Genomic DNA, 21,603 nt, shown 5'->3' with positions numbered 1-21,603 from the left:
CAAGGGATGTTGATATTTTCAAAGGAAGCCTCTGGATCTACAGGTCAAACCAAAACAAAATAGAACTCCAAGTAATTTATCATAATGATTATTTTTAGCATTTAAATCCTCAGTGCACTGTGGGACCATGTAACGATGATTCCTGTACATGCTCTGTAATAAAGGTTACTGACAACTGCTTATTTGTGCTATTCCTATTGTAGGAAGCGAGTAGTATAAACAAGTCATTATCTGCTCTTGGTAATGTGATTATGGCACTTGTTGACATCACACATGGAAAAACCAGACATGTTCACTACAGAGATTCCAAACTCACTTTTCTTCTCAGGGTAAGTCGTTTCTCATTTCAGTACAGTGCTTGTGGCAAAAGGAATTCCTCATTATTTCTTTTCAGAATTTTCATTGTAAGGTGTGTGCCAGGATGTGAACACAATTTTCCTCAACTTCTTTTTGGTTCCTATCAACATTTGGATCATCAGTCAACCTGACATAACTTAATTAATAAAATTACAGTCAAGGCTGTTGCCAAGGGGACGCAAAGTAGCCTGGGGCACCCAAGGAATTGCTCTGGGCACCTTAATTTTTTGCAGCAATACCTACAGTTTCAGAGGTTGGGTTCCTAGCTTCTGGGCTTAAATTAATTGGCATTGTTGGCTCGCTCCTTCTAAAACTTCTTAGGCAGCAGCCTTGACAGTACATGAAACTTGAAAAGGCCATGTAAAGAGGATGTACTTGTACATGTTAGTAGTTGATGATAAATTCCAAGAAACATAATTACGTAAAACGTGTTTATCACCAATATCTTCATATTCGTTAAACAGTGTTTACAAATCACTCTGTACATGTTGTCGGTTTCTAGACTTCCAGTGGATAATTATTACGTTTTACTGTTGTTGTTAATTTGTGACAGGATTCTTTGGGTGGCAATGCCAAGACGTACCTCATTGCTAATGTCCATCCTTCTGCAAAGTAAGTTTCAAAGCTGCTGAATGTGCATTGTTATTAAATATTGTGCATTGCTGTAGAAATTTGATTTTCAAAAAGAATTGCACATGAAGAATCAAGAACAGGATGAGGAACTGCCAAGGAAGTCTAGAAGGCTCCTTTGGTGCTGAAAATCATAGTTCTGAGTAGTCCTAAGCAGCTGTTATTAGAGTTATCACGCAACGCTTCTCCTGGTTAGAAGTGTTGCGCGATGACCATTATAACGGCTGCGTAGGAGACTAAGTTTTGAGTGACATGTTATTAATTTTAAAATTATTTTAATTTATTAATTTCAGGTGTTTTGGTGAAACATTATCCACTCTCAACTTTGCAAAGAGAGCGAAGATGATTAAGAACAAGGTACAGTACAGATAGTACTTGTATGTTGTTATATTTGATTCTCTTCCCTGTTGGGTCTACAAGTTAAGAGGTAACAGATTGACAAACTTCAGAAAAACTTATTGAATCTTGCTGATTGCTAGGCGGTGGTGAATGAGGATGCTACAGGAAGCATAACAGCTCTTCAAGCTGAGATAAGAAGACTCAGAGAGGAACTGGAACAAGCCAGAGGTGAGACAACTCACACGTGCATACATGTAGTAATATTTGAACTATGTTGAGAACGGTCATTGGTTTATATGCCATTAGTTAAATGCCATTGGTATAAATAGTATTTTTCGTTGGTGAGGCAACAAATTTACACATAATTGGGTGCACAACTATAGATTCAGTTGTTAAGAATTTCTGGTATTAAAGACCTGTATTTTTTCAAATTTATTTAAGTATCGGTAGATTGATAAAGAAATGCAGTACGCAGCAGCAAAGGCCTTGCTACTCAGTTAACTTTGTTTTGTGTTTGGTTTTCAGCTGGTATTCACAAGCAGGTCACTAGACAAGGTAATTGTCAAAATATTTTGAAGCCTTTTGATGGCTGATGGTGAACCCTCCTCTTATTGAACCTCCGTTATGTGTGATTTGTTATAGAATCCACTGAAGCAGTCCGCAAGACTTCAGCAGCCCATGGCGAAGTGTGCACTGACAGTACCAATGATAACAACAACAATAATAATTCAGGGGTGGACCTCAATCAACAGTACCGTGAGTGGAGAGAGATGATGGTGGCAGCAACTGCTGCCAGGGACCGGGCAGAACAGGAAAAACAGGTAACAAACTGGACAAACCTGCTGGGACATGGGCATGTACGTGTAAGAGCTAAGGGGACGGAGAAATTGAGGCTGGTTTAAGATTGCATACTGTTCATTTTCGAGGACAATTTTTTAAAAAATCTTTTTGATAGTCTTCTCCAGAGTTGATTTTGTCAAAACAATGCACCTAATCTGTCTTAACGCCCTCCAGGAAAAAAAATGTACAAAGATGCAATATTCGACTCCATGCCAGGAGCCGGCGTGAGTCAAGTCAAACATATTAGACGACGGAAATCGAAGCCATGTAGGGCTGTCTTTACCATGGAACTGGCTTCTTCAAACGTTATTAAAGAGATTTAGGCAGCGTTTACACGAACGCAGTTTCAAGCGATGCGGTGACACCTTCCGTTTACACGACTTCGGTCAAGACCGTTACCGAAACCGGGTCGATTTGAAAACGCTGACAAGAGTGGAGCGTTTTCAAAATGATACGGTTTCATCTGTTTTGAAAACGGCGAAACCGCATCGATTTGAAAACGGTTACTATTTTGGCGCGAAATTTCAATTGGGCACGAAGATTCAAAATGGTGAACCTCGCACGGAGTGCAGCGCTGGCTTATAAGATCACCACTTTATTTTCTGGCTTAAGTCAACAGGAGTTCTACTTCGTCGTCAGTCCATGTAAATTGTGCGCTTTTTTTCGCCATGCTGTCAAAAACAAAATGGCGGCGTAATAATTGAACCCAGATCCCCTTCCTCAATAATGAGTTCGGCATAACGTAAGTACTTGAAAACTGTAAGATTGGCACCGTGTGAACGCTTTGAAACGGTATCGTTTTCGATGCAGTTTCAAGGGCATGAAACCGTGACGATTTGAAACCGCGTTCGTGTAAACGCTGCCTTAGAATCGCGGTTACGGCAAAAGTGAAATTCGTGTTTATGTTTTTTTTTAAATGCCTACATATAGATAAGACTAGTGCAAAATAATTCTGGCCTTTGATGCTAACGCAAAACTACTCAATTTTACTGAGGAACTTTAAACAGCGAGTGGCAAATATAGGATAAACATGGTCACGTAGTCGTTTTTGCCGTTTGCCGTTCACGTAACTCTAAATCTCTCTGTTGACAGTATTAAAGCTTTCATACTCCCCGGCGACCAGCCAGATTCTGCTTGTTCCTATTTGTAGAAGGTAGCAGTATGTGTGCCTATCTTTAAACTCATTTATCCTTAACTGTATTCTTACAGTGCTTGGTTGAAAAAGTTCAAAAGCTCGAAGAGCTATGCAGTAAAAAAGAGAAGTTTTTACAGGTTGGTATGGTTTATACTCTCTTTTATATATAAGAACCTTTCTTGTAAGAACGTCGAGGCTAAGATTTAGTACAGTTTTAAGAACATGCCCCAGGCTGAGAGTCAATTAAGAACGGTTTTATTTGAAAATTGGTTTCTTAATTCTTTTTTTTTTTTTAACAGTCGACGAAGATGATCCTAAAGTTTCGAGAAAGTACCATTTCAAGATTAGAGAGACTACGTCAACGAGAAAAGGAAGGTTCTGATACTCAAGGAGACGAAAAAGATAGGGAAATTGTAAGTAGGAAAGGTTGTGCTTGTTTCCCAGTGTATGGTGTACATTTTGGCTTGTATCGTTAGCTGCGAATAGCTTGAAAATGTAGGCTGACGTTACGCTACTTGATCGTTGTTCTGTAACATTGCTTCATCTTTCTGCCTTCTGTCAGACTGACATTATCACTGACATTATCACGATACTATTGTCACGCCATAAAGTTTTCTTACTGACCGTTCCTTGACGGACAAATGGCCAAGTCAAAGGGAATCCGATGTACTTCTTAGCTCTTTACAAGTTTTATCGAAAAGGTGTTTGTGTTAACAAACTTCTTCAATATAACTGTTTGTCTTTTTCTTTGAAGCAAATTCTTAAAGAGGAAATTACTGTCATGAAAGACAAAATCGAACACCACCCTGATGTCACAAGGTTCGCAATGGAAAATCTGGAGCTTAGAGGTAACTATTAAATAGCCTTTTCGAAGAGGTTACTCCCAGTCCTTGCTTTGTTTCACGGTACATACTTTTACTAAGGACAACTTTACTGCAACATCCAACTTAATTTAGCCAATGTTACGCTAGTTAGCAACGTTTTCTCCACTTTGTCTTGCATCAAAGTCATGACACATCTAAGAAAAAATTGGAGAGGGTAGCGTACCACCGACTTCTTTGCAGTTTGTTTCCCTTGCCGTAATCGTGGCGAGAAATAGAACTCGGTTCTCTTATTCACAACTACAGCTCTACAGCGGCTACGGAAAAGAAGCGATCTTTTGTCCGTTGCAGAATGTTGTATTTTACAGTTTTTTTTTTCATACTACTTTTTTGGGACCTTTCATGCGGAGCAGGTTGCATGAAACCTTGCCCATTAATTTAACATTGGGTTTAGCATTTCGGACAGACATGATTAAGAAATCTCCTTTTTCTTTGAATCATTTAGCTGAGCTGAAGTGCATTCGCTCCAAGGAGGACGACGGAATGAGTTACGCTCAAGACCTTGCAAAGAGTCACAGATACTCGCTACAGTTAGAGAGACAACTGCGAGAGCTGCTACAGTCACCTCAAGGAAGCGGTGAGTAGGCTGCAAGACAGTCGTGTATTTTTCTCTTGAAATTCACTTAAGGAGACGCGAATCACCTAAAGCGCGAACTCGTGAAAGCGTGTATTCTCGCGCGCGACGCCCACACGTCTTGGAGAGCTAAAGCGTGGTAGTAATGTTGAAGTTCATTTATTGAGGAAAATTCTTCGACACTCTTTGTCCTACAGAACTTGAGAGAAGTTTATCCAACTCATTGCTGAACTTAGAAGCTTCAAACGCCGAGCTGGAAAAATTCAAGCTCGAACGAGCGCAGCTGCAGGCCCAACTTGAGTCGGTAAGTGCTGGTATTACCTTCCCTACGGGAAGACCATTTTAAACCATAAATACTGTTGATAACCTTGAACGGTTACACGTTAGGATTTCATCCACAAACTCGAAGTGAAAACTGCGTGACTGTCAGCGACTCAAGACTTTCACAGAGTTTATTGTGTTTTTTTTCTTCTCAAAGACTCGTGAAGAACTCACCGAGACTCGTGAAGGCTTGCAGCAGATGAAAGAAAAACTGGTGGGACAGGAAGAGAGTTTTAGAAAGAAAGGCATCGACTTTGACGCTGAAGTGTTATCGCTCAGGAAAGCCAACGCTGAACTTGAGGTAACAACTATGATTTGATTCTCTTTTTTGTTACAAGAACACTAATATTTGGGCTGACGAATGCTGGGCCTGAACTGAAGGTTCTAATTTAATTGGCTGTAGTGTGAACCTGAAAATGTTCTTAAATCTGTTCTTAAGCTTGTATCAGTATTTCGGTAAATCAATGTGGACATGGCGAATTTAGTGTACGCTGCAAATGATAAAAAGCAAACCACAACGTTTACTACCGCGTACGTTAAATTACATGTACGTACATGTGCAGTTTCCTAGCATTCTGGGTTCTTAGACTATACATTTACTCAGAACAAACTGTCAAGTGGACAGATAGAGCGCCTATACACTGTACAGTGTACTACGCCCGTGATTGGTTAGCAAAACTCATACCACTTTCTCAACCAATGAGAAGCAAAACCCAAACCAATCGTGACTCGCTCGCACGTATTTTCCCGCGCTTGGCGTCGGTTGCCTGTATTTGCTCCGAATTGCGCGGTTTGGGTCTGTTGTGATTGGTCAGAGTAATTACTTTGGTTTTGGTTTTACGATACTAAATTTCGGTTTGGGCACGTTCTCAGAATTTTGGCCAATCTCATCCTCGACGATCTTATCGAAAGGTTTCTTACAAAAAAAAATGTGTGTATAGAGAAAGATGGTAGATCTAAAATTTTCCGGGCTTTAATTTTCTTTTTGTTGATTTTTGGTAGAGAGCTCTTGAAGCTCACCAGCTGAAAACAGCAGTGGAAAGGACGACGCTAAATGACATCCACATGCAAACGATTAAGGTAAGGCTGTTAAATCATGCTGAATGTGCAGTGTACTTAAACTTTGTATTTAAATTGTTTGAACCAGTGGAAGATGCCTCCAAGGACACTTTTTCAGTCTATTAACTTTGACGGCTCAATGCCTAATTGATTGTGTAGTTTCTCGTATTACAGGGCTAGATATAACGTTCCCAACCTCGAAAATGGGACATTTCTTGCGTATGCGAGCCAAAGCAAAATCTACTAGCAAATTTTCGTTGAGCTTTCCTTAGGTCCTAATGTGTTGAAGAGACTTCGATTCACGGAAGCGCAAATACAAAACGTGTCAGGAATTCTCAGCCGGAATGATCGTGTAATCATTTTTAGTAGCTAAACGGCGACCTCATCTTTGGTCAGAAATTCTTAAAACCAAAAATTGGCATTAGCCCATAATACTCAGATTTGAGGACAAGGTTCCATTGGTGAATAATTTAGAACTGAGATCGTCAGCCGATTGATAGTTGCCCTGGTTTTACAATTGTACTGTATGTTCTTCTTACAGAGCCTTACATCACCTCGCAAGTTGATACAACCCAATCGACTCAGCCCTCACACTGCAACTAGTACTCCGAAACGGACTCCGGCCACAAGTCGGATATCCAAGCTATCTTCCTCGCCTGTCATCGGAACGCCCGACGAGAAGCCGAAGCCGCCGAACGGGCTGATCAGGAGGGATAGCTACCATGATCTTGGTTCGGACAGTGACACAGATGAGCCGTTCTTCAATTTCGACTCTGAGGATATGGACGACGAGGAGCTTTACTGTGAATCGCTGTTAGAGGAACTTAAGAAACAACAGGTGTGACGAGGAGTTTTATTCCAGTGGAAAGATTTCCTTAATACTTTCGATGGACCAAAGACAATATTTCAGTCGAAAGATTTCCGAAATACTATCCAGTGACGAAGACACGTATTCTTGCTTCGGAAATACGGAGTGTGCGAAAAAACGAAATCACTTTCTAAAAGAACAAAATTCGGTTTATTCCTGGTGAACCGTATTCCGCTCTCTCTGCTATAATGATGGCTGAATCACTTTGAGTTTAATTAACTTCTAACAATCCAGCCGGGGCCCGGTAAAGTAATGAAGTAAGAGGCAAATTGTCGGCCGTAGGTAAATTGGAAAATCGCCGGCTACAAGCACACATTCAAGCTATTCGAACTCTCTCTATTTCAGCTGGATAAGGGGGTTCGTTTCTAAAGAAACTGTGGTGCTGCGTCGGTGGGGGGTAGGAAAGAATGGTTGGTTTATCCACAGAGTTGATCACGAAAGGTAAATTGGCCACCGTGAAGAGATTCGAGTGCTGACGTTTCAAACGTTAGCCCTTCGTCAGGATTTGCTCTGACGAAGGGCTAACGTTTGAAACGTCAGCACTCGAATCTCTTCACGGTGGCCAATTTACCTTTCGTGATCAACTCTGCTGATAAACCAAACATTCGTCTCTATTTCAGCACCTGGCATGAGCAAGAAGACAGACTAGATCCCGTAAAAACGCTTTTATCATCAGCTCTACATCGAATCACTGTTGGCTTTCATTCTTATTGCAATTAGCTAACAGTAGTTTACTGAGACCAGGCCCTTGACACTTATTATATATTTATTGTTATTTCTCAGGAAATGAACAATGTCCAGCTGACACAGCTTCAGACAGAAGAGGCGTCCAGAATACGAATGAATCAAAACATTAATAAACTGGAACACCAAGTGCAGCACCTAACAACGGTCAGTTCTGTTCCTAGTCGTCCAGTCTTCTGTTTTGTTTTCACTTTTACATGTAGCTATGATGACCCGGCCAACCCCCCCCCCCTCCCCCAGGGAAATGAAAGTGTTTCCCAGATTCTCGGCAAACTCAAACTAACGCCATTCTTACCACAACTGAAGAGTTGTTTTTTTCTTTTTTTTTTTTTTTCACGAAAAAGAAAGTGAATATGTGTGTCCTTCATTTTGCAGGTTTTAAGTAGTGAACGGGAAAAACACGCTGCTACAGAGACCGAGCTGAACATGAAAAACCTGGGTCTAGCTGATAAACTGAAAGAGGCCCGGGGCGAGTTAACAGGTATGTCGCGGCCTTTGCTCTCACAACTGAAGTCGACGTTTTCCATGATTTCAAGTGAATTTGACTACGTCCAGCCCGGGGACGTGCTGCTTATTTTTGGCCGCTCTGTCCTGAACAGGGTATATAATTTTATGCGAGTCTGTCTTAGACAGTGTTTCATCCGGTCTACCACGATTGTCCTTGTACAATATTGTTTTCAGCATTAATCATAAAATCATAGGTATTGTCCTTCATAGAGTAGGTATCTTTTTTTTTGTTGCTCTAAACAGTCAGCGGCACCCCTATGTTCAAACATGAGTCAAGTGACCCCCCTCCTGGGAGGGAGAGGGGGGTCCAGGCAAACGCATACCCTAGGGAATAATTCCTTGAAAGTTCGAAGTATCCTAACCTCCTATTCAGACGTTTTGGGGTTCTTTCTCACCCCGCCTATTATGTGGAGATTGAAAGACAGGTGCTAGGTTAGCCCGCCCAAAGAGGGCCAGCGCCGGGGAAGTGATCACTAAATCCCAGACTACGGTCATTAGTAGGTATCCGTAATATGTTATTTTGAGGTGATATCAAGTTCTTCTCCAAATCTTGACTATATTACTTTTTTTCTACTCAGTCCTTCGAAGCGAAGTAGAAGACTTGAAGTGCTCGTTACAAGCTGCGGAAAGACAAGTGGACTCACTGAAAAAAGAAAGAGACATGGAGAGTATTGAGTCCGGCAGGAAGCTCGCGTCTTTGGAGAGTAAGGTATGAGAACACGACTTGCTCATTTTGCTTTTGTGATGCATGACATTCATATTTCTTGACCAACTCATTTGTGCGCCAAAGAATCCTATTTGTTCGTCGGGAAAACCGTGTAATATTAATACTGCTTTTTCGTAAACTCATTTCGGTCGCATTGTCACCTTCAAAATGGCAGCGTGTATGATTGAGGTTTACGGTACAATACTTCCCTTAGCGTTAGAACTTCGCGCGTGTCGCGTTTTTTGATTCACCGTTGCATACGTCTTTTCCTTTCAGTTAACAAGGTTTGAAATAGAGAATTACAACCAACAGACAGAAATGGAAAGCACTATAGAAATGAACCAGCACTTACAGGTGAGAGAAGAATCAGTTGCCTCTTTCTATCTGCTTCATTTATAGTTCAGTATCAGCCCGGTTGATTTATGTAGCAATTATTGTTCAGGTGGTATTCATTCACATTTCCTCGGGTTAATATTGTTAATGTCGTAGATAATATTTGTCCTTGAATAATATAATAAAGTAAAATTGGGGCTGGGCCGGGTTTTAATTAAAAAAAGCTTTGTATATCTTAGGCTGCGTTCGATTTACCGTATTCCGGAATAAGAAAAAGCGGAATGTGCTGTTAGATTTCTCCCTTTAAGTAAATTTCGCAAGACATTCCTGCAAACGTTCGCTGACACGTGATAATTTAAGAGCAATTGTCTACTCCTGTAACCTCAAAACCTCTTATTAGAGGTTTCTTGTCATCGTTGTATATATTCCTTCTCCGGAATAGGGTCAATCGAACTCACCCTTAGACGTTTGGAAATCGGTTCCTTTAAATATGGGGGATGGTGGAATTGCACTAGGGGCCAGTTCATTGAAGTTTTTACACTTGTAACTTACACGCTAGGCCCTTGGTATTACCTGTGAAATTTAAAGTTCAGTAAGCATTGTTTACAAGTCTTTACTAAACGATGTTTATTGAATTCTTTTTTCGTGCACTCGTGAAAACAAGAACTGAGCTTGTAAACTACAAGTGCATTAAAGTTTTTTTGAATTGATCCCAGGATTTTTCTATTCGATGTTTCCATATTTGCGCCTTCGTGTTTTTAGTGACGAGTTTCATGCCTCAAGGTTTGCACTCTATGAACGAATGAGTTGGTTTCATTTTAGGCGGACGTAGAAACTCTACGGGATGAGCTAGAGTTCAAGAACCATAAAATCGAGGAATATGAAAGTATGCTGCAGGCTGAAAGACAGCGCCTGAAGGACTTGGGACAAGAACTACAGGTAGAGGCACATTGTTTGAGGGTGGGGAGGGACAGGAAACTTAAGGGATTTATCAGGCGAATTGGAGGGGGGGGGGGTGAGGGGAGAGGGAAGGGAGAATGGAGGGATTCGACCGTTATATTAAAGCTACAGTTTACTGGAATTTGTAACATAAGATAACTTCAATCCAGTCGAACCTCTCCTAGCAGATTGTTCACGTATGTCACAAGAAAGACAAAGGTTACAGTAGGCAAACGTACTTTTGTGAGGACGGCCATGACGGTACTTTACAAGGAATTATATGAGGAATTTCCAAAGTATCCTTTGGAATTCTTTGGAATTCTTTAGCCTCTCTTTGCCTTGTATTTATTGTCATTGTTTGACCTGTTTTCAGGCAACCTTGGAGAAATTAGACATACAAACGGAGACCAATAACAAGTTGCTGGCTCAGCAAGACAAACAACAGGTGAGGAAAACTTAACTGCACATTCATGGTTTTGCAGACGCTCTTTTGGCTTGTCACGCAATCTTTTCGTTCCCCACTAGCGTTTTTCCCATTTCTGCTAATCTTACTTCCTTTAAAAAATCGCAGTCCTTTTTTGGTGAGTGTCAGGTCTCGTAAAGTTACCTATTTTGTTTAAAAAGACGAGCAAAGATAACCCTTTTATGAATCAAACCGATTTATACGGCAAAGCGAACGTCGAAACATTCTGCATCAAATTGTACTTCTTTAATCAAGGGCCTTTTCCATGATACTGGTGTGACTTTTCTCCGGTTCCAGATGAACCTTTATATAGCGTTTCAGTATAAACGGTTTCTGTTTCTTTTTTTTTTTTTGGGGGGGGGGGGGGGGGGCGTGGGGTGGGACAGGCATCATATAAATGAATACAGGGCCGAATTGTTCAATGCCCGGTTAAGCTAATCCTGAGTTAACGTAAATTTGATCCTTCAAAAAGATTTTTGTCTCTCAGTTTTGATTAAGACTTTCTTTTACCATTAGCTAAAAATTGGCATTTAAAAACGTTTTTAACGAGCGACGTTAAAACCGCGGTTATCGAACAACCGGGTTCTGAGCTTCAAGAGAGAACCGGCATGAACTCCGGCTCTTTCTGGTTTGAAAGTTGTGCCCGGCGGTATTCGGTATGTAAGCGCAGTTTGAATTCCAGCATTGGTTAATGTTGAGTGACTTCATTGTGTTTCAGGATATGGTGCGAGCGCTGGAACAACTCGTGGCTCTTAGAACAGAACTGCAAGAGAGTAACTCAACATGCGAGCAACAGGTCAGTGTGGTCGAATTTAACTGTCAAACATCATTAACTGCTCTCCTGGAAGTTCGTGAAACAAGAGCGTGACCAAAAAAAGCGAGAATATTGCGCGTGCGCGCTTCGTTTGCAATTCTTTGCTGTCACTCTTGTAGTGGTAATCTTTATTGACTCACACTTTTGATAAATTACAGCAGAACTATTTATATCCATTACAAGTAGACAAGAAAAAAAAATAGCAAAGAGAGAAATAAATTGTTAATTGGAGCCTGGAGGCTAATGGAACCGCAAGTTGTGTAGGGTTAATTCAAGAAAGAGAAACCGACTCTACTTCTTAGATTCCCGAAATTTAAGAAGCCGTACAGTGTCTTCCTGAAAGACGGTTTGTCAGTCTTAATAGATTTGGTCGGTAAAACTAACGTTATTTTTTGTCGTTCAACAGGCTCAAAAAATACATTCTTTGTCAGACGAACTCGAAGAAGCAAAGACCACTATAAGAACGCTGAACAAGCGAAAGGAATCCGATCTTGTAAGCGATCGTTTTTAACCTTTAAAAAGCTAATGCTTATTTTAAATTTTAATGATGATGCTTTTGCTGTTTAATTGAGTAGTAAAAAAGACTTATTACTTGTTTTTTTTCTTCAGGATTGTATAAACAATATGATGGAAACCGTGAAAGACTTGAAAAAGAACCTGGGTGAAAAAGATGTGAGTTGTGTCATTCTTTTCACTTGCCATTTTATCTTGGTTCACTGTTTGTCATAACATTTATGACCACTGGGTGAGCTTGAGAACAACCGCTTATTCAAGTTACTATTTTTACCACTCTTTACAGAGCGAATTGTCGTTCGCTAGAAACCAGCTAGAGGAAAGCAAAATCCAACAACAAGAGCTGACTGATAGCATCGAAGAAAAGGTGAGATGCAAAGTCTTAAACAAACTGATGTGAAAACCGACGTTTGCACACCGTTTAGAAAAGAAGTGAAATTTGTGACTTTATAAACATCATCATGGTATGATATATATATACCCTATTTAATCCCCTCATCAACTTGGTGTTATGTACGCGATTTAAAGGGGAAGTATCCCGGAGATTTCACTGAAATCCCCCACGTTTTTGGCTTTTCAAATGATTTGAAAAGCCAAAAACGTTTTCCTATCAACAGAAACCTAAAAAAAAAAATGGTCCAGTTTTGCTACAACTGAATTACCACTCCAGTGTACTGTAAATGTCGCTGAGTGTTGAAACTTGAAAAAAACTGAGTTATGCTAATTTTTGTCAAGTTCTCGCATTTTTATGTCAAAATGCGCTAGAACAGATCACGAGTTGTTCCTTCAAGAGTTCAGCTGATTTTTTTTCTCTTGGTGTTCTGGAATTATTTTGTAACTAAGTGGAGGTATTGTTGGACATTTTCACCACAATGGTCAAAAATCCACGTGGCGCTTTCCCTTCTTTGTCATATTGTCACCACCTGAAATTTCTTAACTTTAGCTTCGATATTTTTTTTTTTTCAACAGAAACGAACCATCGAAAAAGTAAAGGACAAGCTTGATCGTGAAACGGAGAAATTCAATAAGGAAAGAATGGATCGTGAAATTGAAGTAAGTTATCCTTCGAACGACGAAAGTTCTGTTCCTTTCTCCTGCCACCCTTTCCCCCCAACCTCCCCCACTTACTTTCGATTTATATTTGCTATTAGTTAATTTGTTCAATTTTGTTATTATCTCTTATTATCATTGTAATCGTTGTGGCGAATGCACCAAACTTTTAATTACCTTCTACTGGTAAATAAATTTTAATCGTTTAGCACCTGGTCCATATTTGCTTGATTTGTAATTCAGAAGATTATCATTGGCTATATGAGGTTCTGTTACCAATGTATTTATGGCACTCATAAGAAAGCCACTGTTACTTCTAGAAGTGTAATACGTGAAGTTCGTATATTTGAACTGTGGATGAAAGAATGAATAAGTGAGAGACCATCGCAGTTTACGTGCGCGGAAAGAAAGCGTGAAAAAATTCAGGCTGGAATATTTGTTCACTTGTTCATTTTGTTATTATAGATGGGTCAATTAAGAGATGATCTCCGTCGCACTACAGAGCAGTATAGAGAACTTAACCAGGCTCTCGCTCAACAACAGCAACAGATGACATCCTTACAGGTGAGTAAGATTCAAGATAAAGTAAAGTTCATTTGTTTCAATAGCACAATTCGCGGTTAGCGCGACATTTGTAAATTATAGATTTTGTTGAAAAACGAGTTCATGAATGAACTCGCAGTCCTGAATTTCACAAAGGTGTGAAGTTTCGTAGAGAACTTAAAACTCGAGGGAATATGAGTATCAGGCGACATTCCCCGCGATTTCGCAGGATAATTGTTAAATGACCGCTCAAAAATAGTGAAAATGAATTATGGACTGTCGAGGTTATGGAAGTTCAAGTTATCGGCTTTTTTAGTTACTGGAATAAGTGAAGTAGAGGAGTCATCGAGACGTTCAAGTTGTTGGAGTTTGCTGAGGAACTTGAGGTGTCACGTGTCATGAACGTGGCGACTGTTAATAAGAGTAAATCGAAGAGACTAATTTCTTGGAAATGTTTGAGCTACCTTAAAGAAAAACACCAGAGCAATGTTGTTCAGATAAACTGGTGCCAAGATTCACGCATTGACGAACGAAGAGATCGTGTGGTGTGGATTGCCAGCGACGTCACATCATTACCTGCAGTCCAAGTGCGGTGCAATAATACTGTCATACTGATGGAAAAGAACGAACTGCCCTTAAACGCCGTTTTACCCTTTCTTGAAAGACGTCGTTTTAGTTGTGTTTGTCTACACCATTCCTTGGACTAGCTGAACCTGTTTTAACGTTACTGATTCCGACAGGGGAGTGCTTTTGAGCGCTCTTTGTGGTACCCCTGCTCGATTTAATTTATTATAAACTATGTTCTTCTCTCACTCAATAGTCAGTGCAATAAAATGTAAATAGTATAAATCTTGTTTTAATGACAGTTGATTCCAACAGGGAAGCGCTTTTTAAGCGCTACTGTAAAACCCCTGTTTTACAGTACAGAAAATATTTGCCTGTGATTGTTGATTGCGACAGGGAGTGCTTTTAAGCGCTACTTTACCAACCCTGTTCGCAAATTTTATCCACTGAAAATATATGCCAACCTGTGGTGTCTGTTCCTAGTGAACAGTCAGTCCAGATAATATCTTGTTTTAATAATAGTTGATTCCGGCAAGGGAGTGCTTTTTAGGCACTAATTTGTCACCCCATGTCGAGGAATTTTCCCTTTCTTCTGGCTGTTTCCCTCCTTTAGAGGATTTTACAGGTCTTTTTATTTTTTAATGTGAAGACGAAGTATTTTTAACCTGACTGTCAGAACGTTTTATTCTTAAAGAGTGTACATGCTTTTTCACGGCGAGTGTTTATAGGCGCTATCTGGACGCCGTGAGTGAATCAATGGCCCAACTCGAAGGAGAGCGCTTTTAGGCGCTGGTTTTGCAGGCATCAATTTTCTCGCCACTACTCGTGGTTTTTAACCTTTTTTTTATCATTTTTGGCAATTGTATATTGTCGCTTGAAACTTGTTTTTTACATTGGTTTTATTTTTTTTAACACGACGTGTTCGTTGCCGGTATAAGCGAACACGAGTTTTTAAACATTTTTAACCCCTTCAATTCACTTCAAACCTTGAGGCGTGTACGGAGTTTTGGTTTGTGGAGGAAATCCACAAGTGTGACTGTTCAAATCAAAACTTTCGGGTTTCTACGTTTCAACTTTCTCAATTTTTCCAAATTAAACAAAAAATGACAGAGTTCTACTTTGGCGCTTTGCCGAAAGGATGCCCTTTGCAATGCTTCTTTGAGTTGGGCCGTTATACTTGCTTCACTTAAGCAACTTTTTCTCTAATCTTCTTTCCGCTCTGTTCTTTCGCTTCAAGGCCATCAACTGACGAATATCCCGGATATATGCTTTACCCAACAACCAACTCGCCATTCGCATTGATGCAACGAACATCACGTGGCTCAGCCCCCTGGAGTTCCCGGATATGACACCTGCGCAACGCAACTGAGAGAATTGAGCCCACGAGCGCACGCTAGATACTGTGCAATTTCATCCACTACAATTAAGTTTATGGACGCTCTTCTATTTACCTTGTTTTTATGTATCAATGTTATTTTAATTTCTGTTTATTGTCAGACTTTTATTTTCTTATTAAGCTGAGCCCGAGTTTTTAACCTCGTCTTACTTAAGTTTCTTAAACTCGTATACTTCCTGAAAACCTATGAAAGAAGTATATTTTACTTTTTCTGTACATTTTCACAAATTATCAAAACTCGTGAAGTCTTGTGTGAATTTTAGTCTGTATACGTTCTCCCTTTTCCTATACCAGTAAGGGCTAAATTGTTAGTTCAACGTTTTCGCGTCGTACACTGTTCAATAACTATACACCCGTCTTATTCGTCGGCCAAAGTTATAATATTATACAAAAAACTGGAGGTATTTTTATACAATATTTAATATATTGATTCGAGCAACTTGTATATATGTATAAGTAAGAATATTTTACTTAGACTGTGACAACTGTGTTAGTTTTTCAACTTACAAGTGGTTTCATATTTACTCGATTGTACATATAAGCTTGCCTTTGAAAATGCTAAGGTAATAAGTACCTTGTGTGACTGCTGTAAAGTCGTCACGCTTTTTATGCGGCAGGCTAGTATTTATAAACTTTTTGTCACGAGCATGCATGCATACAACATATAACGTTTTTAAATGCAGTGCAGTACAGGTGTACTGATATTTTATAGCAGCAATTTTTAAACATCATTTTGCCTCGACGATCACATGAACTGTAATACAAACGGTGTGGCTTGTAGTCAAGAGTCGGCCTCACCGAAAATAGTGGCCAAGAAAATGCATCTGTAATAGAAGAATAACACATTTAAATTTCATTTCAAATAAACCATTCATATCAACGTTTGAAGTCTTCGAAAATCGAGCAGAGCTGGAAGTTTTTGTGTACCACGTAATAAACATTCTTCATCTGCGTTGAGTCATTACTTGTCTGTGAATAACAAAAAAGCGTTTCAAGGCGTTTGAATCGTTGACCCTTTTTCATGAATATCGATCTAGTTTTGACTTGGAGAAGTTGCATTTATCAGCTTTGCTCGATACAAACCTCGCCTAATTGCAAACATACCGTAGGACTTGAACTGCATCATGTTTAGAACGGCCATCGTGGTCATAGATCGCAGGAATGTGCTTTTAAAATAAGTCTTGTAAGTCGTACTTGTTTGTATATAATAAATGCGGGGATCATCACATTACAATGCGATTGTGTTTTATGTTGTCTTTTATGTTCTTCAAACTGATGAAAAATTACCTGCCCTCCTCGTTCCCGCCCTTACAAACCTTCTTTGAAATTGTAAATCGGAAGGGCCATATGTTCGAGTACTGTTGGGAGAACTGGGATTTCAGGGCCGTACATAGTGAGGGGGCAGGGATGCCCCCTGAAAACTGAATTTTTCTTTCTAACATAGTGTTTGAGTGGGCTGAGCTATTGCTTGTGGCTATATTGGTCCGAAATCACAAGAAAATCGACTAATTGACTAAAAAATCTTCCTTCGATGTGAATTCAGTGTGGTTTGTTTTCTTTAAAGGTCTTAGAGGCAACTTTCTGTGTAAGGGTGAAAACAAAAACGTCCAACTAGAAACCCTGTCTGTATAAGGGTGTGCGGAGTTTCGGAGTTTGCCCCCCCCCCCCCCTCCCAGGCGAACAATTTCTAGGTACGGCCCTGGATTTTCTTTTTCTGAGTATGTCTGTGCGACTGACGGAAGAAAAATCTATCAGTTACTGTTAAAAATAAGGCAGAGTAAAAGATGCAAGCTCTAAAAATGCTAAAAATCCTGATTTGTAGGCCTCAGTCTTGTCGCCGCTACCGTGTTTTTAACTCACGTGGTTCTTTTGCCTATTGATGTACGCGCAAGGCGCATAAGAAAGTTGTACAGGAACTAGGCACGCTCGGTCCCTTCTTTAGCTCAGTGATAGTCTGCGAAAAGAACGCGTCGCGTTATTTAGTTACTGAAATCTCAAAACAAGGTTTTTAAATGGCACCCGGAAGTAACATATTGGTGTAATGATATTATGGAAAGTCTCAAGTTGCTCCAAATAAACTCGAAAGTTGCCCCCCAGAAGGCCAAAAGTTGTCCCGAAGTTGCTCGTATTTTTGAGAGAGTATGGTTGTTTTGGTTTCAAAGATAAAAACCACTCACAATTTGCAATTTTAATACTGTACAAACATGAAAAGGTCTATAACGTCAAAAAACAGCTTCTCAATAACCACACAATACAGCGCTTGTACTGGTCCGTGTTGTAGGTACGTTATGTATGGGAAATCTACTGTACCAGGTTACCATCTGTTTCCGCCATTTTTAAATGTGGTCTATGCGACCGCTGAGCACCCAAGTTATGGTGCTTAGTCCTTTGTGGCCAGAGAATAAAAAACCTAGTTAATTCCACCCCAATAGTTTCGGAAAAATAAAAACTTTTTTAAAACAAAATATCTCTCGATATAGTAGTAGAAAAATACACGAAAAGCTGATCTCTCAGTAAAAAGTTGCCCGAAAGGTCAAAAGTTGCCGAGCAATTTATGGATAAGCCTAGGTGTGGGAGGGCGGGAGGGCGACATGAAAAAATAAACTTGTTTTTTTGCTCTCAAATCGCTGAAATTATTCATTCCTTGGACACAGTCTGACCTGAAAGACAAGGCGTCTGTGGTGAGCTCCTTGGAACAGAAGGTAAGGTTAAAATGTTAAAATGATGTTTTTATTATCATCATTATTATTATTATTATTATTATTATTATTATTATTATTATTATTATTATTATCATTATCATTATCATTATCATTATCATTATCATTATCATTATCATTATCATTATCATTATCATTATCATTATCATTATCATTATTATTATTATTATTTTTATTATTATTATTATTATTCAATAAAGCTGTTTACATTTCTATACTGCGTAGGCGGGGTGTGGCTGATAGAGGAAGAGATCAACTGAACTTGTTAGGATATCAAGGGGACAGCTGCTTGTCTGTATTATGGGGGTGGGGTCGTTGTTAGATAGAGAGTTTATATGGGGTTTGGTCTCTCAAGCGCCTGATGAACTGCCTTGTATGCACAAAAAATCTGTTTTGGCGCCTTCTACCGCCGGATGTCTTGCTGTATCGAGCGAAATGAGCAAAAGTAGGGAAGGGTTCAGCACAGCCCCCCCCCCCCCCCCCCCGAATTTGTTATGGCCAAGTCAAGGAGTAATACCTTTACATCAGGACAATTTTCGGGGTTTTAATTTTCGTAAGATTTTAAAGTGAAAATAAAAGGCACTGGGATACTTCATTGTGTTGTCGCATGCGAAATTTGATTGACAGCTTACTGAAATGGAAGAGGCCAAGGTCGCGTTAGAATCTCGGTACGAGAATCGCCTCAGCCAATTGCAACAGCTGAATGAATCACATGACACGTCTGGAATGTTTGAATCGCAAGAAGCTGAGCTGGACAAACTGCGCACCAACCAGGTAGCCACTCGTGTACCGTTGAATTCCGAATATTCGTTTGAAGGACTTTTTAGGGGCTTATCAGTATTCACGGAGGGCATATTTTGGGTGGAGCTTACTGGTTATTAGAGTGAATTGCGCGTTTCAATTAACAAATCGACGGCAATTTTCTATGGTCTATACCCTTATATGACGTCATTGAATGTTCAAAACTCAAGTGGAACCACGAGCTGCATTCGAGTGGTTTCACTGCCAAGTTTTGGACATTTTATGGCGTCATTTTATGGTATATAAGAGTATAGACCATAGAAAACTGCCTTCGATTTGTTTTTTACACCAGCATGGAAAAAAGTACGAGCGGAATTGGCTCTATTTTCCGTTAAGAAAGCAAGCGCGTTACATCTGACGTCATTTTTATTGTCTGTAGTCTTATGGACAGTAGCTACGAGCCAATCAGCGCGCTGGAATTTGGACAGATAATGTAAAAGCATGAGTTGGGCTTGAGAAAAACAGCTTGAAACACAACTAAGGGCGCTTTACTGGCCGACCAGAGCCGGAATGTCGGTACCACCAATTTGGAGGACGAAGTGTAGGAGTTTATAAGCCAGGGCTGGGTTGTTCGAAAGCCGATTAACGCTAATCTACGATTAAAAGTTAATCGAGCTTTTCATCTCGCTCTTTAAAAGTGGTTTTAAAGGCTAATTTCAAGCTAAAGGTAAGGAAAAGTCTGAGTCAAAACTGAGGGTCAACAATCCTTTGGAAGCATCTTCACCGATTAGTAATTAACTTGAAGCAAAGTTCACATTAATCCAGGATTAGCTTAATCGGGCTATGAACAACTGGGCCCAGACCTTCAGATTAATTCAAAATGATGCATATTCTTTTCAAAATGTGCCATGTCGGAAAAGTTATAAAACAAACCCTTACAACCTGACCGTTCCTCTTGGTCAATTCTGACAAGTGAAAAGCACACTACGCTAACAGCGTAAAACCCGCCCACGAGCATATATTTGGGAGGGTTGATTACCGGAAGAAGGAGCTGACACAGTCCCCTTAATCAGTGACGGAGGAGATAACGAGGGCACGCTGGAATACCTCTTTGTCATCGTCTATCTTAGGTCTCATCCACACTGATTCATTTCCGTTTGAAATCTATTCTTTTCTTTCCGTTTCATATTTCGTTCACGCGAGTAGTCTATTTTTTTTTTTAATGTGCATAGTGGCATATCATGAAAACGCAATGTTTTAAGAAAACTGCTCATGTGAATTGCTCAAGGCCAGGGTTTTTGTTAGAGCAGGGACACAGGGTCCATTAATTGCCTACTATATGCTTCGTCCTGGCTACATTTCGCTGCATACAAAAGGATGAGAGCAAATCTACCATGTGGTCCCTGGGTTCCTCTTAATCAAATCCTTAACACTCGTCGTTTTCGACGAAAATGCAATGTTGTGAAAACGCAGCCATGTGGCTGGCATGCGCTCTAACATTCCCGCTTCAATTGCTGCTGCCTTTGATCAGACAGGACGATGGATGTGATTGATATCTATTTGACTGTAGGTTACCATGACGAAAGTGATTGACAACTTGGAGGCACATCGTCAAGAGAAGAACGAGGAGATGGAGTTACTTAGATGTAAGGTGGAGGAAATGGATGAACTAAGACGGAACAACGACCTGCTGGAAACACATTGTAAAACTCTCAGCTGCCAGCTTGAAGCAGAGATGGATGCCGCTAGAACAAGGTGAATAACACCCGGGATAATCATTATCTTCTAGTGGAATGGCGGTTGATTCGCCCACAACAAACTCGCCCACTTTAAGAGCGGTAAAAAGATTGGTTTTGAATGAAGATAATGGCTCAGTATAAAATGGTTCTCACGGTAAACTGCGAGAACAATGATGTTTGCAATATGGCCAAGTTAACATTTTTGTGCATGTTCGTATTTAAAGGGCATTTAAAATGTTGGAATTTGAATCAAACACGCAATTTCGTGATTCTGTCGGGGTTTAAAACAATGTGGAATTCTTTCCTTCCTTTAGTACCAGGCCCCGGTTGTTCAAAGAGAAGGCAACTACCCAATGTATAAATCGCTATCCGGCGGATAAAATGTACTCCAAACAATATATTTTGTCCGCTGGATAGCGATTTATCCACTGGATAAAGTTATCCGCACTTTGAATAACTGAGACCAGAATAGAACCGAACCATGATGTTGCGATAAAGTTCTAACTTCGAGTCTATGGATAAAATGTCTTTACTGTGACCGTTCAAGTGAGAGCTGTTGAACAGTTCCGTCCTCTTGTGTTGTCGATTATGTTGTACAAGAAGGCTCAAACTTTTGATTTTGTAAACGAAAACACTCAAACGAAAGCTACTGTGTAGTACTTTCTGTCTTTAAGAGGCTGTGACTAAAATCCGTTAGGGTACGTAACCATTAAAGTGAAGGCTACTTGGCCGTACTTTCCTCTGGCCCTTAACTTGGTTCTCTGTATACATCAGCACAATAGAGACCTCCTCGGCGGAACATCTTCTTTTCAAACAAGTTTGGTCTT

The 21,603-nt window shown here is 40.0% G+C and overlaps 1 protein-coding gene across 5 annotated transcripts in view; it reads left to right on the top strand.

The window, feature by feature from the left end:
* The window catches only part of LOC146463406 (kinesin-like protein KIF15), a 49,173-nt gene that overhangs the window by 23,373 nt on the left and 4,197 nt on the right, over positions 1-21,603 (top strand). For all 5 annotated transcript variants that reach the window (XM_085084450.1, XM_085084451.1, XM_085084449.1 and 2 more), the window contains 29 exons: positions 204-329; positions 911-969; positions 1,281-1,344; positions 1,467-1,554; positions 1,852-1,881; positions 1,969-2,147; positions 3,376-3,438; positions 3,601-3,714; positions 4,056-4,149; positions 4,628-4,759; positions 4,954-5,060; positions 5,235-5,378; positions 6,080-6,157; positions 6,678-6,974; positions 7,788-7,895; positions 8,124-8,229; positions 8,834-8,964; positions 9,238-9,315; positions 10,117-10,233; positions 10,607-10,678; positions 11,415-11,492; positions 11,917-12,003; positions 12,120-12,182; positions 12,310-12,390; positions 12,993-13,076; positions 13,539-13,637; positions 18,231-18,278; positions 18,924-19,070; positions 20,608-20,792. In XM_085084450.1, coding sequence (XP_084940576.1) covers positions 204-329; positions 911-969; positions 1,281-1,344; positions 1,467-1,554; positions 1,852-1,881; positions 1,969-2,147; positions 3,376-3,438; positions 3,601-3,714; positions 4,056-4,149; positions 4,628-4,759; positions 4,954-5,060; positions 5,235-5,378; positions 6,080-6,157; positions 6,678-6,974; positions 7,788-7,895; positions 8,124-8,229; positions 8,834-8,964; positions 9,238-9,315; positions 10,117-10,233; positions 10,607-10,678; positions 11,415-11,492; positions 11,917-12,003; positions 12,120-12,182; positions 12,310-12,390; positions 12,993-13,076; positions 13,539-13,637; positions 18,231-18,278; positions 18,924-19,070; positions 20,608-20,792 — 3,059 coding nt within the window. The remainder of the gene's footprint in view (positions 1-203; positions 330-910; positions 970-1,280; positions 1,345-1,466; positions 1,555-1,851; positions 1,882-1,968; positions 2,148-3,375; positions 3,439-3,600; positions 3,715-4,055; positions 4,150-4,627; positions 4,760-4,953; positions 5,061-5,234; positions 5,379-6,079; positions 6,158-6,677; positions 6,975-7,787; positions 7,896-8,123; positions 8,230-8,833; positions 8,965-9,237; positions 9,316-10,116; positions 10,234-10,606; positions 10,679-11,414; positions 11,493-11,916; positions 12,004-12,119; positions 12,183-12,309; positions 12,391-12,992; positions 13,077-13,538; positions 13,638-18,230; positions 18,279-18,923; positions 19,071-20,607; positions 20,793-21,603) is intronic.

This window comes from Pavona decussata, unplaced genomic scaffold (genome assembly GCF_977016875.1).
Source record: "Pavona decussata unplaced genomic scaffold, jaPavDecu1.1 SCAFFOLD_176, whole genome shotgun sequence".
NCBI classification, from domain to species: domain Eukaryota; kingdom Metazoa; phylum Cnidaria; class Anthozoa; order Scleractinia; family Agariciidae; genus Pavona; species Pavona decussata.
The sequence above is the reverse complement of the archived record's forward strand: the minus strand, read 5'-3'. Positions and strand labels throughout refer to the sequence as shown.